We start from the raw sequence: 15,829 nt of genomic DNA, 5'->3' as shown, positions 1-15,829 counted from the left end.
GTACCAGTCTAAAGTTTGGACACACCTTCTAAATGATTTTTTTTATATATATATATATATTCTACATTGTAGAACAATGCTGAAGGCATCAAAACAATGAAATAACACATATGGAATTATGTAGTAAGCAAAAAAAAAAGGGTAAACAAAGCAAAATGTTATATTTTAGATTCTTCAAAGCAGCTACCTTTTGCTTTGATGACAGCTTTGCACACCCTTGACATTCTCTCAACCAGCTTCATAAGGTAGTCACCTGGAATGTTTTTCACTAGTCTTCTTCCCATTGATGCTGAGCGCTTGTTGCCTGCTTTTCGTTCACTCTGCGGTCCGCCTCATCCCAGGCCAGGTCGTCTGATGCAGCACTCATAGATCCATCGCTCTCCCTCTTGGTCAAATAGCCCGTACGTAGCCTGGAGGTGTGTTTTGAGTCACTGAAAAACAAATGATGGTCCCACTAAGCACAAACCAGTTCGGATGGCATGTCGCCGCAGGGCGCTGTGGTAGGGCTCGACAGCGCAAGCGTTTCACTGGCATCTGTGCGAACTGTAAAATGTGTTTAGGAGGATATGCGTCACGTGTGTGAATAAAAAGTATTCAGACAAAATTCAGCCCAGGCAGCTTCTGTTTTTTTTTTTCCCCTCAACAAAATGGTTGATAACACAACAACAATGACGATGACTCCGTCACTGCGCTGGACCAATGTTGTCTGTTGAAGAAATCATGTGATCCACTGGTCAGCGCAAAGGGCCCTCCACTAGAGCAGTTTGATCCCGGTCCTGCTGTGGAGCGCTGGCGGAGCTCAAAGCGGGCCGGACCACCTGCTGACAAAAGCTGCTGGGCCAGTGATATCCTCTGTGTCTAAACAGACTGAACAGGCTTTTTTGGGCATTTAGAACTGAGGAGAACTACTTTATTTTAGAGGTGTCCACACTGTTCACACTGTTTCTGTGGTTTATACCTACACTTTAAAGCAGTTTAATTACAGAATTATCAAGTAAATACAGTTTGAAGCGGAAATAATTAAAAACCTAGTGCGCTTTTTTGTATTCAAGTAAATTTAATCATTTTGCCTATAAATCCCTTTATTAAGGAAATCCCTTTATTAAGGAAAAACACGTTTGATACATTTTCATCGCGCTGAGGGCTGGGCGATGTGGCCTATAAACAGTATTGTAATATTTTTAAGCTGTATTGCGGTAGACAGTATATATCTCAATATTTTGAAATCTCCTCTAAAGCACTTCATAAATGCTCAGTTTGACCCTCTGAGACGTACACTCAGGCTAGTATGATCATTGCTACCTTCTGTGGCTGTGGTTTTGCTGCTTATTGAGCAGATAACCGTTGTTTGTTCAACGTCTTCCTTGCGATACCCAAACCACTGCCAGACGATGGATCCAGCGCTGTTTCTTTTCTGGAAACAATTCGTCCGCCTCCATCTTCTGTTACCGTTTCCGAACTCAGCACATATAAACTCGCTTTGGCGCTTCACGTCTCTCTCCATGCTCTTTCCCTGTTCCCTACAGATACACAAACGCACGTTTCACTTATAGCCCTATACGTCACACACACGTATAAACTCGCTTTGGCGCTTCACGTCTCTCTCCATGCTCTTTCCCTGTTCCCTACAGATACACAAACGCACGTTTCACTTATAGCCCTATACGTCACACACACGTATAAACTCGCTTTGGCGCTTCACGTCTCTCTCCAGGCTCTTTCCCTGTTCCCTACAGATACACAAACGCACGTTTCACTTATAGGCCTATATGTCACGCACACGTGCCCAGGAGAGGGGTCTGGACGGGCAGGCGGGCGAGTGTGTGTGGCTTATGTATGTGAGGTTTTTTTCTTTTTGTGTCTGAGAGGGAGCCATTGGAGAGAGCGAGAGAAGCGAAGCGCCAAAGCGAGTCTCATGCAGGCAGCTTAAAAAAAATTACGTGACAATTTGTACTCGACGTTCGCGGTGTAGTCACTTACTACACTGCACGTAGAACAAGCCGCGATACTATAATGAGCTTATCCTCTGCGGCAGAGGTGACCCTTGGTCTTTGTTTCCTGGGGCGGTGCTCATGGGGCGGTTTCATCACAGCGTTTCATGGTTTTTGTGGCTACACTTGAAAATGCATTCAGAGTTCTTGAAATTTTCCAAATTCACCGACCTTCGTGTCTTAAAAGTAGTGATGGACTGCCATTGCTCTTTACTTAGTTGAGTGGTTGTTGCTGTAATATGGATAACTAGTGTAGTCAATTGGGGCTATTTACTGTATACTAACACTACCTCGGCACAATGCAACTGATGGTCTCACACGAAGAAGTAGTTCTTTATTTGTCACACACATACTGAGCAGTGAGCAGTGAAATGGAGCCTCTGCATTTAACCCATCCTAACACCCTAACACTAGTGAGCTCACACACGCACCATGAGCTAGGAGCAGTAACGCATTAAGAAGGCAAGAAATTCCATTAATGAACTTTTGACAAGGCACACCTCTTAATTGAAAACCATTCCATGTGACTACCTCATGGAGCTGGTAAAGATAATGCCATTAGTGTGCAAAGCTCTCAAGGCAAACAGTGGCTACTTTGAGGAATCTAAAATATGAAACATTTTGTTTTTTTAAATACTTTTTTGTTTACTACATAATTCCATATGTGTTACTTCCTAGTTTTGATGTCTTCAGTATTGTTCTACAACGTAGAAAATAAGAAAAATACAGAAAAACCCTTGAATGGGCAGGTGTGTCTAAACGTTTCACTCGTATGTTAGGGTTAACACTCCTGTTAGTGCCTTGACCAAGGCACCGGTGAAAAGAACTGGAACTGGTCCCCGGGCGCTGCATTGCGGCTGCCCACTGCTCCTAGCTCCTAGAGTGTGTGTGAGCTTACTGCTCCTAGTGTGGTTGGGATAGGATGGGTCAACCTAATTCTGTTTTTTTTATGGATAAAACCAGAATTATTAAATAGAGTACAGATTCAGAAACAGTGTAAAAACCAGTAAACTGTAGAGTGTCATTTGGGGACTTGAGACAGAAGTTGAAAGTGTGATGAATGAGACTGCTGTGGACTCCTGCTCCTCGACACGAGACGCTGATGCTCTCCGCTGAGTGAGCTGCGTTTTACAGCGGTTTCACGGGCCCCATCACTCTCCATTCACTACAGACGTACGCTGACGTAAAGTGATGGATGCCTTTGGGTTTGTTTGGGCATAATCTGCTAATAAACACTGTGTAGTAAAATGTGATATGGTTCTGTTACCCATTTATTTGAAGGTATATACAGAATTATTTACTAATATGAACAGAGCAGGCCTCCAAATCCGCCAGCGAAAACTGTATTTGAGTCACTGTGTGAAAATGGTGACGCTGCTGGACTTGAGAGATCATACTCTGGCCTTTTCTGGTTTACAACGTAACTGACTGTACGTGGGGAGGGGGGGGATGGGGTTGTGTGTTTCCATGGACTCGTGTCAGTCATATAGAATCTGTTTGACACTGAGTGTGTGTTGGTGTGTGGTAGTGTTCGGTGTTGTGGCGGTTGTGTTGTTAGCATATAGATGTGCTCTCTTGAGGATGGCTCTGATCTCTGGAGTTTAGTTTTGTGTGCTGTAGCATTGATAAGTGCTGATGGTGTTGAGTAGGGCTGGGCAGTATGGCCTAAAATTTATATCAGGGTATAATTTGAAGCACAGACGGTAGCGGTATATAGCGGTATATTCGTTTTTCTTAAAAGTTCAATATAAATGCTTCTGAAAGGGTAAAGCACTGGTATGGCAACTGCATGGCAGTTAGTACTGTCCTCTTAACTGTAGGGACATATTTCACATAGTGCAGACGTATTTTAAGAACATTTATCGTGTAAAACTGCAATAATAGATAGAAAAAAAAAAATACAAAACCTTGTATTAACACCCCTTGCAACCACTTTCATCTGACATAATTTGCAGTTTATCATTGTCTGCTTTTTGTCTGACTTTTTAAACCTGAACCGTGTCTATATAATGGCAGTTGCACCAGTCTTTTTTTACCATCTCCACCTCCTCTTTTTTTTATCACCTCCTCTTTGTTGTGTACAGCGCTTTCAGCCATTTCTTCGTTTCCAAATAAAGCAACGTGGGTTCTCACGTTTTCCAGACGATTCGCTGGCACAAACTGATGGCGACCAGCGTTGCCAGATGTATGATAATTATCGTATTTCAAAAAGTCGTTCGTCTCAATAAATCCGTGTTTTCTAAAATCACACATCCTTGCCTATTTGTTCTCTTGGTTATGACTTGTTGGTTACGACAATTTTCCTCAAAACACAATCGTTTTAAGCCTCTGGGACGACACTTTAACTCTGGCAACGCTGATGACGACAGAGCCTGTGGCAAATCTTCTTCTTTCCGGCAGACTAGGCACGGTTTAGTGCATTGGTGCCTACAACGGGCGTCATCACGTCATTGCCACTTAAGATCTGTGAGAGCTGTACCGGTCAGCACGGTATCGTCAAAAGCCATACCGTAGGCCAAATTCATACCGGTGTACTTTCTGTACCGTTTATACCGTCCACCCCTAGTGTTGAGTTGTGTTCAGTCGTGGATGACTCTGTGTGTGTGTGTGGTGTTTATTCTGCTCTTGAAGCGGGGGGGGGGGGGGGGGCATTAAACGGGGCTGGAGGAGGAGAAGAGAAAATCTCCCCTTCCCCACCTCTCCTCAGCCTGACATGACCAGACACGCCAGCCCATCCCTGGCATGTGCCTTAAAGACGCTCTCACACACATCAGACTTTACGTAATGCTGCTTAAGCTATGTCAAGGCGAATCTCAACAGCCTGGGCATCTTCCTCCTCTCAGACGGAAACGACAGACATCAGGAGCTCGTCCTGACTGGGTTTTGTTTGTTTGTTTGTTTTGTTTCCTGTTTTGTGTGTAGGAGTCTGACCGGCTATGTGGTGTAGTGTGATGCTCTCATGCCCCTGGTACTCTGGCTGTCAGTCACAGCCGTGGCCCATGGTGAGCCCACCCCTCCCTGCATGGGCAGACGTGACGTTGACAGACGGCTTGTCTGTGAGCACAGGGTTTAAGTGGGATTAAATTGGCCTGACATTAAATCTGAGACAGATTTTCTCAACAGCCCAAAGCTGAAAGTACACAGTGATCTAGGTCTCGGCCAGCTCCTGCACCCAGAGGTGGAGTGGCTGGGTGAGTGTGTGTGGTGTGAATGAGTGAAGGCCAGAGGTGGAGTGGTTGGGTGAGTGTGTGTGTGGTGTGAATGAGTGAAGGCCAGAGGTGGAGTGGTTGGGTGAGTTTGTGTGGTGTGAATGAGTGAGGGCCAGAGGTGGAGTGGTTGGGTGAGTGTGTGTGTGGTGTGAATGAGTGAGGGCCAGAGGTGGAGTTGTTGGGTGAGTGTGTGTGTGGTGTGTGGTGTGAATGAGTGAGGGCCGGAGGTGGAGTGGTTGGGTGAGTGTGTGTGGTGTGAATGAGTGAGGGCCAGAGGTGGAGTGGTTGGGTGAGTGTGTGTGTGGTGTGAATGAGTGCGGGCCAGAGGTGGAGTGGTTGGGTGAGTGTGTGTGAGTGTGTGGTGTGAATGAGTGAGGGCCAGAGGTGGAGTGGTTGGGTGAGTGTGTGTGTGGTGTGAATGAGTGAGGGCCAGAGGTGGAGTGGTTGGGTGAGTGTGAATGTGTGGTGTGAATGAGTGAGGGCCAGAGGTGGAGTGGTTGGGTGAGTGTGTGTGTGGTGTGAGTAGGTGAGGGCCAGAGGTGGAGTGGTTGGGTGAGTGTGTGTGTGGTGTGAATGAGTGAGGGCCAGAGGTGGAGTGGTTGGGTGAGTGTGAATGTGTGGTGTGAATGAGTGAGGGCCAGAGGTGGAGTGGTTGGGTGAGTGTGTGTGTGGTGTGAATGAGTGAGGGCCAGAGGTGGAGTTGTTGGGTGAGTGTGCGTGTGGTGTGAGTAGGTGAGGGCCAGAGGTGGAGTGGTTGGGTGAGTGTGTGTGTGGTGTGAATGAGTGAAGGCCAGAGGTGGAGTGGTTGGGTGAGTGTGAATGTGTGGTGTGAATGAGTGAGGGCCAGAGGTGGAGTGGTTGGGTGAGTGTGTGTGTGGTGTGAGTAGGTGAGGGCCAGAGGTGGAGTGGTTGGGTGAGTGTGTGTGTGGTGTGAATGAGTGAGGGCCAGAGGTGGAGTGGTTGGGTGAGTGTGAATGTGTGGTGTGAATGAGTGAGGGCCAGAGGTGGAGTGGTTGGGTGAGTGTGTGTGTGGTGTGAATGAGTGAGGGCCAGAGGTGGAGTTGTTGGGTGAGTGTGCGTGTGGTGTGAGTAGGTGAGGGCCAGAGGTGGAGTGGTTGGGTGAGTGTGTGTGTGGTGTGAATGAGTGAGGGCCAGAGGTGGAGTGGTTGGGTGAGTGTGAATGTGTGGTGTGAATGAGTGAGGGCCAGAGGTGGAGTGGTTGGGTGAGTGTGTGTGAGTGTGTGGTGTGAATGAGTGAGGGCCGGAGGTGGAGTGGTTGGGTGAGTGTGTGTGGTGTGAGTAGGTGAGGGCCAGAGGTGGAGTGGTTGGGTGAGTGTGTGTGAGTGTGTGGTGTGAATGAGTGAGGGCCAGAGGTGGAGTGGTTGGGTGAGTGTGTGTGGTGTGAGTAGGTGAGGGCCAGACATACAGAGCACAGCCGGGAGAGGATCAGCTCTAAACAATGCTCAGCTCTAAATGATGCTCTCTTTACTCTTTTACCAGCCACCACAGTAGGCCCTTCACAGAGACACGGGTCTGTTTCAGAGATCTGTGCAGTGGTGTGGCGTTCAGAATGAGCTGTTACTGATGCATACACATGCACTAAGTTCATTTTCACGCACGCAGGCACACACACGCGCGCACACACACACACTAAGTTCATTTTCACACACACACGCACGCACGCAGGCAGGCACACACACACGCGCACACACACACACACACATACGCACACATGCAGATTAATGTCATCCCCGCACTTCCCTGCACCACACCTCGTGAGTGTTTGTGCCTGTGTTGCTAAGCAGCGAGCATACAGAGCTTTAAACGTGACATCGTTGGTTCTGTGTCTGATGAACCTTGTGCTCCAGAGACAAGTCCCGTTACTCCTGCTGCTCCTCCACTCCTAAAACTCTCATCTCACACGCTACCCTGTGTGAGGAGGTCCTAGACTCCCCCGTCGGACATACACACAGCTGTATGACCAGTGGATCCAGTAAGCATCAGTCCAGTATCCTAAATCATCAGTGTTCACATTAACTGAAATCTTCAAAGCAACCCACTCCCAAAACACTGGCTTTGTACATGCACATGCACACTGACACACACGGGCACCCACACCCTGTTTAATTGAGACAGTGTGGCTGATGTTTTATTGTCCCTGCCTCTCACGCTCACAGTCTTGGCTCACAAACTTTAACTCTAACCAGATTCCCCATTTATGACGATGAAAGATATCTCACCATCGCAGAGTTTGGCTCAAGAGTTACTTATATTTCCCTGGCATAGACTGTCTGCCTGCCTGCCTGCCTACCTGCCTACCTCTTTGTCTGCCTGCCTGCCCATCTGCCTGTTTGTCTGTCTGCCTGCCTGGATGTTTGTCTGTCTGCCTGCCTGTTTGTCTGGATGTTTTGCACACAGTCAACAGTGATCATTCCCAGACCTGGCAGGTCATGAGGGGGTGCAAGATGAACAGGTTTCTATTGTTTTGGTGTTCAGGGGAAGAAATGATGCCCTATGGTTTTGGTGCTCAGGGGAAGAAATGATGCCCTATGGTTTTGGTGTTCAGGGGAAGAAATGATGCCCTATGGTTTTGGTGTTCAGGGGAAGAAATGATGCCCTATGGTTTTGGTGCTCAGGGGAAGAAATGATGCCCTATGGTTTTGGTGCTCAGGGGAAGAAATGATGCCCTATGGTTTTGGTGCTCAGGGGAAGAAATGATGCCCTGTGGTTTTGGTGTTCAGGGGAAGAAATGATGCCCTGTGGTTTTGGTGCTCAGGGGAAGAAATGATGCCCTATGGTTTTGGTGCTCAGGGGAAGAAATGATGCCCTGTGGTTTTGGTGTTCAGGGGAAGAAATGATGCCCTATGGTTTTGGTGCTCAGGGGAAGAAATGATGCCCTATGGTTTTGGTGTTCAGGGGAAGAAATGATGCCCTGTGGTTTTGGTGTTCAGGGGAAGAAATGATGCCCTATGGTTTTGGTGCTCAGGGGAAGAAATGATGCCCTATGGTTTTGGTGCTCAGGGGAAGAAATGATGCCCTATGGTTTTGGTGTTCAGGGGAAGAAATGATGCCCTATGGTTTTGGTGTTCAGGGGAAGAAATGATGCCCTATGGTTTTTGTGTTCAGGGTAAGAAATGGTGCCCTATGGTTGTGGTGTTCAGGGGAAGAAATGATGCCCTATGGTTTTGGTGTTCAGGGGAAGAAATGATGCCCTATGGTTTTTACTGCATAAACAATGCTGTGATTGAAAGTAGGTGTGTGTATTTGAAAATTGATATGTATAAAAGGCACTCTTGGCTTTTCAGAAATATCACCAGTTTGCCCATCTGCCGGTCAGTTTGAATCTGAATTTAAAAACGTACTGTCTCGGTTTAGTGGAGCCCCGTGGTTAATTTATGGGGACTTCATTTAAACGTCACCGGTGAGTTGGTGACTGCATGCAGTGGTTTTTGTGTCATTTGTAGAATCTGCTTATCTGAAACCAAACTTGTGTTTTGGATAGGGATGCAACGAATAATCGACGTAGTCAACTAAAATCGATGACCAAAATGGTTGGCGACCGTCGATCAGTTGGTGTCGTCATTACGCCTGTTCTTTGTGCTGACTGAGAATGCTCAGACATGTAGCCTAAGCCACACCGCTTTACTGGAGTGAACAGTACAGATGGCAACACCTTCACGACCAAAAACCTCAAAAGTTTGGCTGCATGTCACTCTTAACTCAGCCAAGAAGGTCGTGACCTGCGACATTTGCAACCCTGACCTCGCCTGGCATGGGGGCACATCGGTTCTGCTCGAGCATCTGAAGAAGTGGCACGTTCGCTCTCTGGACGATGAAGACTCGTGTAGTTAAGTTGGCAAGCTGTCATAGCTAATGTTCATGTTAAAAGCCATGTTACTTCACGTTATGAGCTGTGAGGTTTTTTTACTTTGAAATACATTTTCTCTTGATCAAGAAATTATTAATGATGTTGAATATACAGGTCATACAGTGTAGCAAGTAATAACTTATTATTCACAGTGATCCTGTTCACACTCCAAATGTGCACTAACTTTACAATGTTAAACCAGGGCCCATATGCTATTCAGAAATTCTCTGCTTAAGCGTTGTCATGGCGACGTTTAGGGCTGGAGGTAGTGTTGCTGCCGAGTGCACAAGTTTAGAGAACACCAGAGAATTTGACACTTTCTAAATCGCAACAGATTTCCACAACTCACGACTAAATGTGCATGCCCAGTGTGGGTTGCATTCAAATGAATTTGAATGAGTTCCGGGGTTGTTGGATCTCGTAATGCTACCATAGATGACTTTCTTAAAAGAAGGCAGACTTCTACTCCCCAGCAAGCTGCTCCCTTCACTGAATTAGTCTTAGTAACCATTTATTAAAAGACGAATTTTTGAATGAAGTTCTCATCTTTATGGTCTGTATTGTTAGTAATAAAACAACCTCAAACTAAATTTGAAAGCTGAAAGATACATAAGAAACTGAGTAATTGTACGATTCATAATCTGAATGGTCGATTAATTGTTTCAATAATCGATAGATGTTCCGACTAGCAAAATAGTCGCAAGTTGCAGCCCTAGTTTTGGAAGGCTTTGGCCCCTCCCTCCCGAGCAGAGACAGGGAAGCAAACAGCGGAGTTGTCCGTCCGTCAGTCCGGCCATCTGTCCGTCCGTCAGTTATCTGTGTCCTCTGGAGGAGTTTAAAATCTATCTTGGCCTTTAAGCATTCACAGAACCGGTTCAAACTGGTTTTCAGGGATGTTCTTTTTTGTGTCCCACAGAATGTGTGTGACTTTGGTGATATCATGCTAGGGCCAGGGCAGATTGTTGACTCAGCGTGTGTGACAGACAGTACATGAGTATGACTCAAAAGACTTTGCAGTGCCATTTTAGATTAATTTAATTATGATTATGGGAGAGTGTTTTCTTTGTGTTTGTTTGAAGGGGGCGGGGCTAGGTTGGGTCAGTCCAGATGTGATTGACATGTGCTTTACATTTCTGCACCAGGCACTTCTGCTCCTCTCCTCTCTTCTTCTCCAGCTGATGTCGACATCCAAGGTCTTGTCTCCATCACACGTTTCATCTCCTGTCTGTAATGGACTTAAATCGCATTTCACAGCGGTATTACAAACTAATGCTTATTTAGAAAACATTTGGACAGTTGTATGCCGTGGTGAAAGGAACAGGAAATGCTTTGCTCCGTTGTTCGGTTAACAGGTGAACTTATTCGGCCTGTTTGCCGTGCTGCCAAAAGGGCAAATGCTTGTCATTTTCAACAGCGTGTTAAATCTGAAAACATAAAATCTGTTTGAGCTCTGAAAATCAGTAACAGCCCACTACTACTCAGCAGAAAGCAGACCAGGAAAAGCAGAGACACCCGGTTTCCATAAAACAGCAGACTCAGGACAGAGACACACAGTTATTCTATGCATGACTCTGAATTGGGATATGTGTGTTTGGCCAGTCCTTACTGAACAGAATATGCCTTTTTGTTATATGTTTGATGAAATTCTCACATACCTACAGTTTTTCTATGAGTGTTGATATTATGCGGTTGTGTTTTGTCATGGGCTGTGACTACGTAAAAAACCGCACATACCTTCTGTCAGGCTTTGTGTGTTCATCTTGGTCCCGTGGGTGTCTTAAGAACGGTTAAGAATTTTCTGGAACCTCAGGGGATTGTTGACTCTCTTTGGATGTTCTCTGTGAATGCAGTAGAACACTCACTGGATAAACTGGTTTGGTTAGCACAGACCAAGGACATCCCCAGTGTGTCTGACTGGATCCTCTTCATCCAACACCAGTGAAGATCACCTCTGTGTACGTGTGTTTAAAAAAGACATGAGTGTGTGTCAGTGTGGAGTCACTTCGTCCACTGTGTCCACGCTACACACACACCACCGCTGAGTGATGCGTTGGCCTCAGCGTGTGTGTGACCTGGACTGGCTGAGAAGTTTACATGGCCTATTACCTCTGTTACTACAGTACAGTCCTGTCTTCACCTCTGTGTGTGTGTGTGTGTGTGTGCATGCATTAAGTTTCAGTGATTGCACACACACTGTGAAGTGAGCAGTGAATTTGTCCTCTGCGTTTAACCCATCCGCATTCCTTGGTGAAGGCCCGGGGAGCATTGGGGTTAAGTGCCTTGCTCAAGGGCACACAGCCGTGGATGTTGGGCCTGAGAATCGAACCGGCAACCCTCCAGTCACAAGCCCGGTTCTCTACCCTTTAGACCACGGCTGCCCACAAGCCTTCTCAACATCGCCTTACGACCAAAACCAGAGCAGAGTCTTAGCCTGCACAGGCTCCCTTTGTGTTGGGCTGGGGGGTGTTGCCAATCCAGCAAGGCCCTGGCACTATGTGTGTGTGTGTGTGTGTATGCTTCTGTGTTCACCTCTGTGTACGTGTGTATGTGTGTGTGCGTGTGTGTGTGTGTGTGCGCGCGCGCGTGTGTTTGTGTGTGTTTGTGTGTGTGTGTGTGTGTGTGTGCGCGCGCGTGTGTTTGTGTGTGTGTGTGTGTGCGCGCGCGTGTGTATGTGTGTGTGCGTGTGTGTGTGTGTGTGTGTGTGTGTGTGCGTATGCTTCTGTGTTCACCTCTCTGTCTCTCTCTGTGTCCAGGCCCAGAGGATGTCGTCTGAGGACGCTGTGCGGCAGACGCGCAGCCAGAAGAGGGCGCTAGAGCGCGAGGCTCCTCCAGTGGAGGTGGGAGACAGTAAGAAAGTGAAACTGGAGAAGGGGGAGCTGGGATACGGAGTCAAAGGGAGTCGGGCGGAGCAAGTGAACAGAGTGGCCAGCTTTCTGAAGGCGGGGGAAGTGAAAGCCACCATCAAAGTGGAGGTCCAGACCAACGATGAGCCCGTCGACATGACCACGTCCAAGACGTAAGCACTTTCCACTTTCACTCTCATTCATTTGACGGACCCTTTTTCCCTGGGTCAGAGGTCACACGCCGCTGCAGTAACCCTGGTCTACAGTGTCAGGCTCAGGGGTACATTGGCAGAGAGCCATTATGTGACAGCATCAAACCCACCTTCCCTCATGCTGTTCCTCCCACGTCTGATCCACTCCACTCAGCACATTTCAAACATTCGTTGGCTTTTTCTCTCGCCTCGTAAGCCTTTCAGACACTTTTCAGCCATTTCCTCATCAGTCAGTGGACACACAGGCCGGCAGAGCTATGCTTGTAATGTGTGATGGTTTTAAAACACTGCTGTGTTTACATGTATGAAGAGTTAGTTGAATGCACATGGGAGAACGGGCTTTAATATGCGTGTGTTGTCCACAGAGCATGTTTGAGCCGTGTGGGAGGGAACTGTAGGAGTGAGTGTGCTGTGATCTAAAAAGCCGTAAGGACATAGACTCGCGTGCATGTAAACAAAGCGTCTGTGGCCCTGTGCTGTGCCCGCCGTGGTCTGCTCCGCGAGGGAGGGCGCACGCAGGGAACCTGAAACATACAGGATAACTGTGCTTACCTACTCTCTCTTCCACACACACTGCCGTTCATCTCATGCCACTTCACCACCAAGTTCACTTCACAGAACGAAAATGACTCTCCCAGGATGGATCAGGCCACGCTGAATTTTGCTGTGATTGTTTTCATCCTGTCTCCAACTTAGGAGGTTTAAAAGCCTCCTCGTGCACCCCTGAACGGACCAGTCGCTCTCGGTCTTGAAACGCTGACCTGCATACAGCTCTGGTTTTGCTCTTATCGTTTAGCTCAGTGTCTTTCACTGTGGTCAAGTGGAGGTTTTGCCAGGAGGAGAGTGTAAAATGCATTGCAGACCTTTGTGGTTTGGGTGGAAAGGATTTTAAACTGTTACACTGTGCCCTGACCACACAGCTGCAGCTTTGAGTTGCTTTAATTCAGACAGGCTGGATTTGCTCCTGTTATGCGTTTCTCTTATGTAATCTGTTCAAGGCTTCACCCTCCCTGACACACACACACACACACACACACACACACACACATCTGGGCCCTGTAGCTCTTCTAATGAATATTTTACTCCTGAGTGTTAAAGTCAGTCTTTTTCTGGCCAGTGCAATTCCAGAGATTTATTTGGAATTTCAGATGCAGTGTGTTTGGGGATTATTGTAAACTGTTTCCATGCTCAGAGCTGATTACTCAAATAAGTCAAACCGGCGAAAGAGGCCAATGGTGGTATTGTTCATGAGGAATGTGTCCTAATCGCTTGTCCTGTGGGACAGTCCTGTTTTTAACCCTTTGTTCTCACTGACTGGGGAAAGCCCCCCCCCCCCGCTGTCAGGTGAATGGATGTCTTACTGTAAACACACAGGGTGAGGTGATGTAGGCCTGTGTTTATTTTTCGTTTTTAGGTGGATGGTTCACAGTTTCTGGGTTGACAGAGAGCTGTCTGAGTGTGGAGTGAGAGGAGGAGGCCTGTCTGATGTGGTCACCGCTGCTGCTGCGGTGTGTGTGTGTGTGTGTGTGTGAAGCTTTATATATTTATCTACGCAGAGCAAGAGAGAGAGAGAGAGAATGTGCCGCTTTCCACAGGATGTCAGTTTGTGCCTCTGGTGGCATGCCCCACTTTGAAAGTTTTGGGCTCAGACTGCTCCATTTTATATTGCACCTGAACTCTGCCTCTCGCATACGCACACACACACACACACACACACACACAGTTCACTTTCATGCTCACTCACACACGTATAACAAAAACATAAGGCTACATGTCACAAACTGGTTCCAGCCAGCCGTTGCCATGATTTCCACACTGGAAGCAGTCGTTCAGTTCTCGGGTCACATGATGGCTTTGTTTGTGATTAATAATCAGGAACAGAAGCCAGTGTGTTGGACTCTGGATGAAGACAAAGTTTTTGGTTGACTGTCAGGTTACCCCACTCCCTGCTCAATCTCAAGGTGTCTGTAGTTTTTAGACTTGCACCGATCCACTTTTTTTTTTCAGTTACGATCTGATTCCGATACCTGAATTTTGATGTCTGGCAATACCGATACTGGCTAGCATGAGCTCCTGTTGTTCTTTCACATGATACATTTGTAGATGCTTAATTAAATTGGCAGTTTGATACGATGCAGCACAATTCTCACCTCTCGGAATGTAGGCTTTACACACATCACAAGTTGCTGTCTTGCTTTTCTTGTGTTTCGAGGCTAAAATATCCCCAAACTAAGGACATGTTGAGTTGGTAGGCAACTGTTAACGTTAGCCCACTCAGTCTTACCTCATAAAATTCTGGGAGACACAAATTATTGTAGGGATGGGTACCAAACTTCAATACTTATATAGCACTGACTGAATTGCTTACATAATGTCAAGTACCGCAAAATGCCTTGTCATTCGGTACCAAATTTCGATACCCAAGGAGTAAATGTTATCGGCATCAAACATCTAGCACAACTAACTTCTCCACCACTACCTTCTCCATTTTTCGTGGTTGTTATGGGAAACAACAGGTCTCACTACTCTGCTTGTGATTGGTCAGCTGTCAAAAAAGCACTCTATTTTGTTTGGGCGGCAGTGGTTCAGGAGGTACAGCAGTCGTCTGGTAATCTGAAGGTTCCCACTTCAATTCTGGCTTTTACACAAGTTTATTTATTGATATTATGTTAACAAACAACTTCAAGCTGTGGTAAATAGGTTTATATTTTTTATGTTATGAAACTGCTTTGAGTGTGTAAAAATGCCAAGGAGCTGAAAAATAAAACTAAAGACTTGTACTGCAGTGTGTGATATAGGCTAATTTTCTTTTTGTTAAAATGGATTTTATAAAAATTAGTATCAAAAAAAGTTTTGTTCAGCAACCAGTACTGGTATCGAAAAGTTTTGAATGTTACCCAGCCCTGCTAACAGGGTACATTCATGTATGGCAACCAGGCAGCTATCAACAGGCCTGCATGAAAGGTTAAGAGGAAAAATTGTCTATGATAGCTATCACAAACTTGACAGATGTAGGCATTTTTCCCTCTGACTCGGAACAGTTGAATCAGCACAATGGCACGTGCGTGTTACCGTGCACAGCAAATGTCAAATGCCGTTTTTCCTGTTTACATTGTACGGTGCTGTTGATTGGCTGTCGTTAAATGCGACAATATTTTGATTAAGGCTCGCCGTACGCAGCACTAGGTAAGTTGCATCTTAAGTGACCGTGGTGCAACCGAAACTCAGCGGCACTGGTCTGAAACTGGCTACTCGGACCGTAAGGTTAAGATGGCCTTTACACCCGAACTTGCGGTCAACCTTGCGTTCTGCTAGTGCAACTGGACACTGGATCGGTACATGGACTGGTAATGCTAGTCCAATATCCGATGATTGAATTACGTCAGTGTCGGCACCCAATACCGATATTGGATCGGATCGATCCCAACTCCAGCAGATTTACTGAAGAGTAAGCCAGGCTCCAGGCCAGTCCGTCTGAAGCGCGCAGTTGTGATAAACTATTCTTGTGCTTCAGGCCTGTACTGCCTTCAGTATTGCCAGTACAAACATACGATTTAAAAACTAAGTATTATCACTTTTTTTTCTTTTCGAAGAGCGTCTCCGAATATGACCAGATTTACCAAGCTGTGTCATTTGCAAAAACAGCTTATATTATATATAGAGTTTCTTACTACATTTCTGCAGCAAATCCAAGGCCCATTTCTCA

General features: G+C 46.5%; 1 protein-coding gene across 1 annotated transcript in view; it reads left to right on the top strand.

Annotated features, from left to right (window-relative positions):
• The window catches only part of gatad2ab (GATA zinc finger domain containing 2Ab), a 32,294-nt gene that overhangs the window by 6,605 nt on the left and 9,860 nt on the right, over positions 1-15,829 (top strand). The window contains exon 2 of the mRNA XM_030784421.1: positions 11,822-12,084. Coding sequence (XP_030640281.1) covers positions 11,831-12,084 — 254 coding nt within the window. The 5' untranslated portion in view covers positions 11,822-11,830. The remainder of the gene's footprint in view (positions 1-11,821; positions 12,085-15,829) is intronic.

Source organism: Chanos chanos, chromosome 9, assembly GCF_902362185.1.
Source record: "Chanos chanos chromosome 9, fChaCha1.1, whole genome shotgun sequence".
Classification (NCBI taxonomy): Eukaryota; Metazoa; Chordata; class Actinopteri; order Gonorynchiformes; family Chanidae; genus Chanos; species Chanos chanos.
This window is presented reverse-complemented; position numbering and strand designations above follow the sequence as displayed.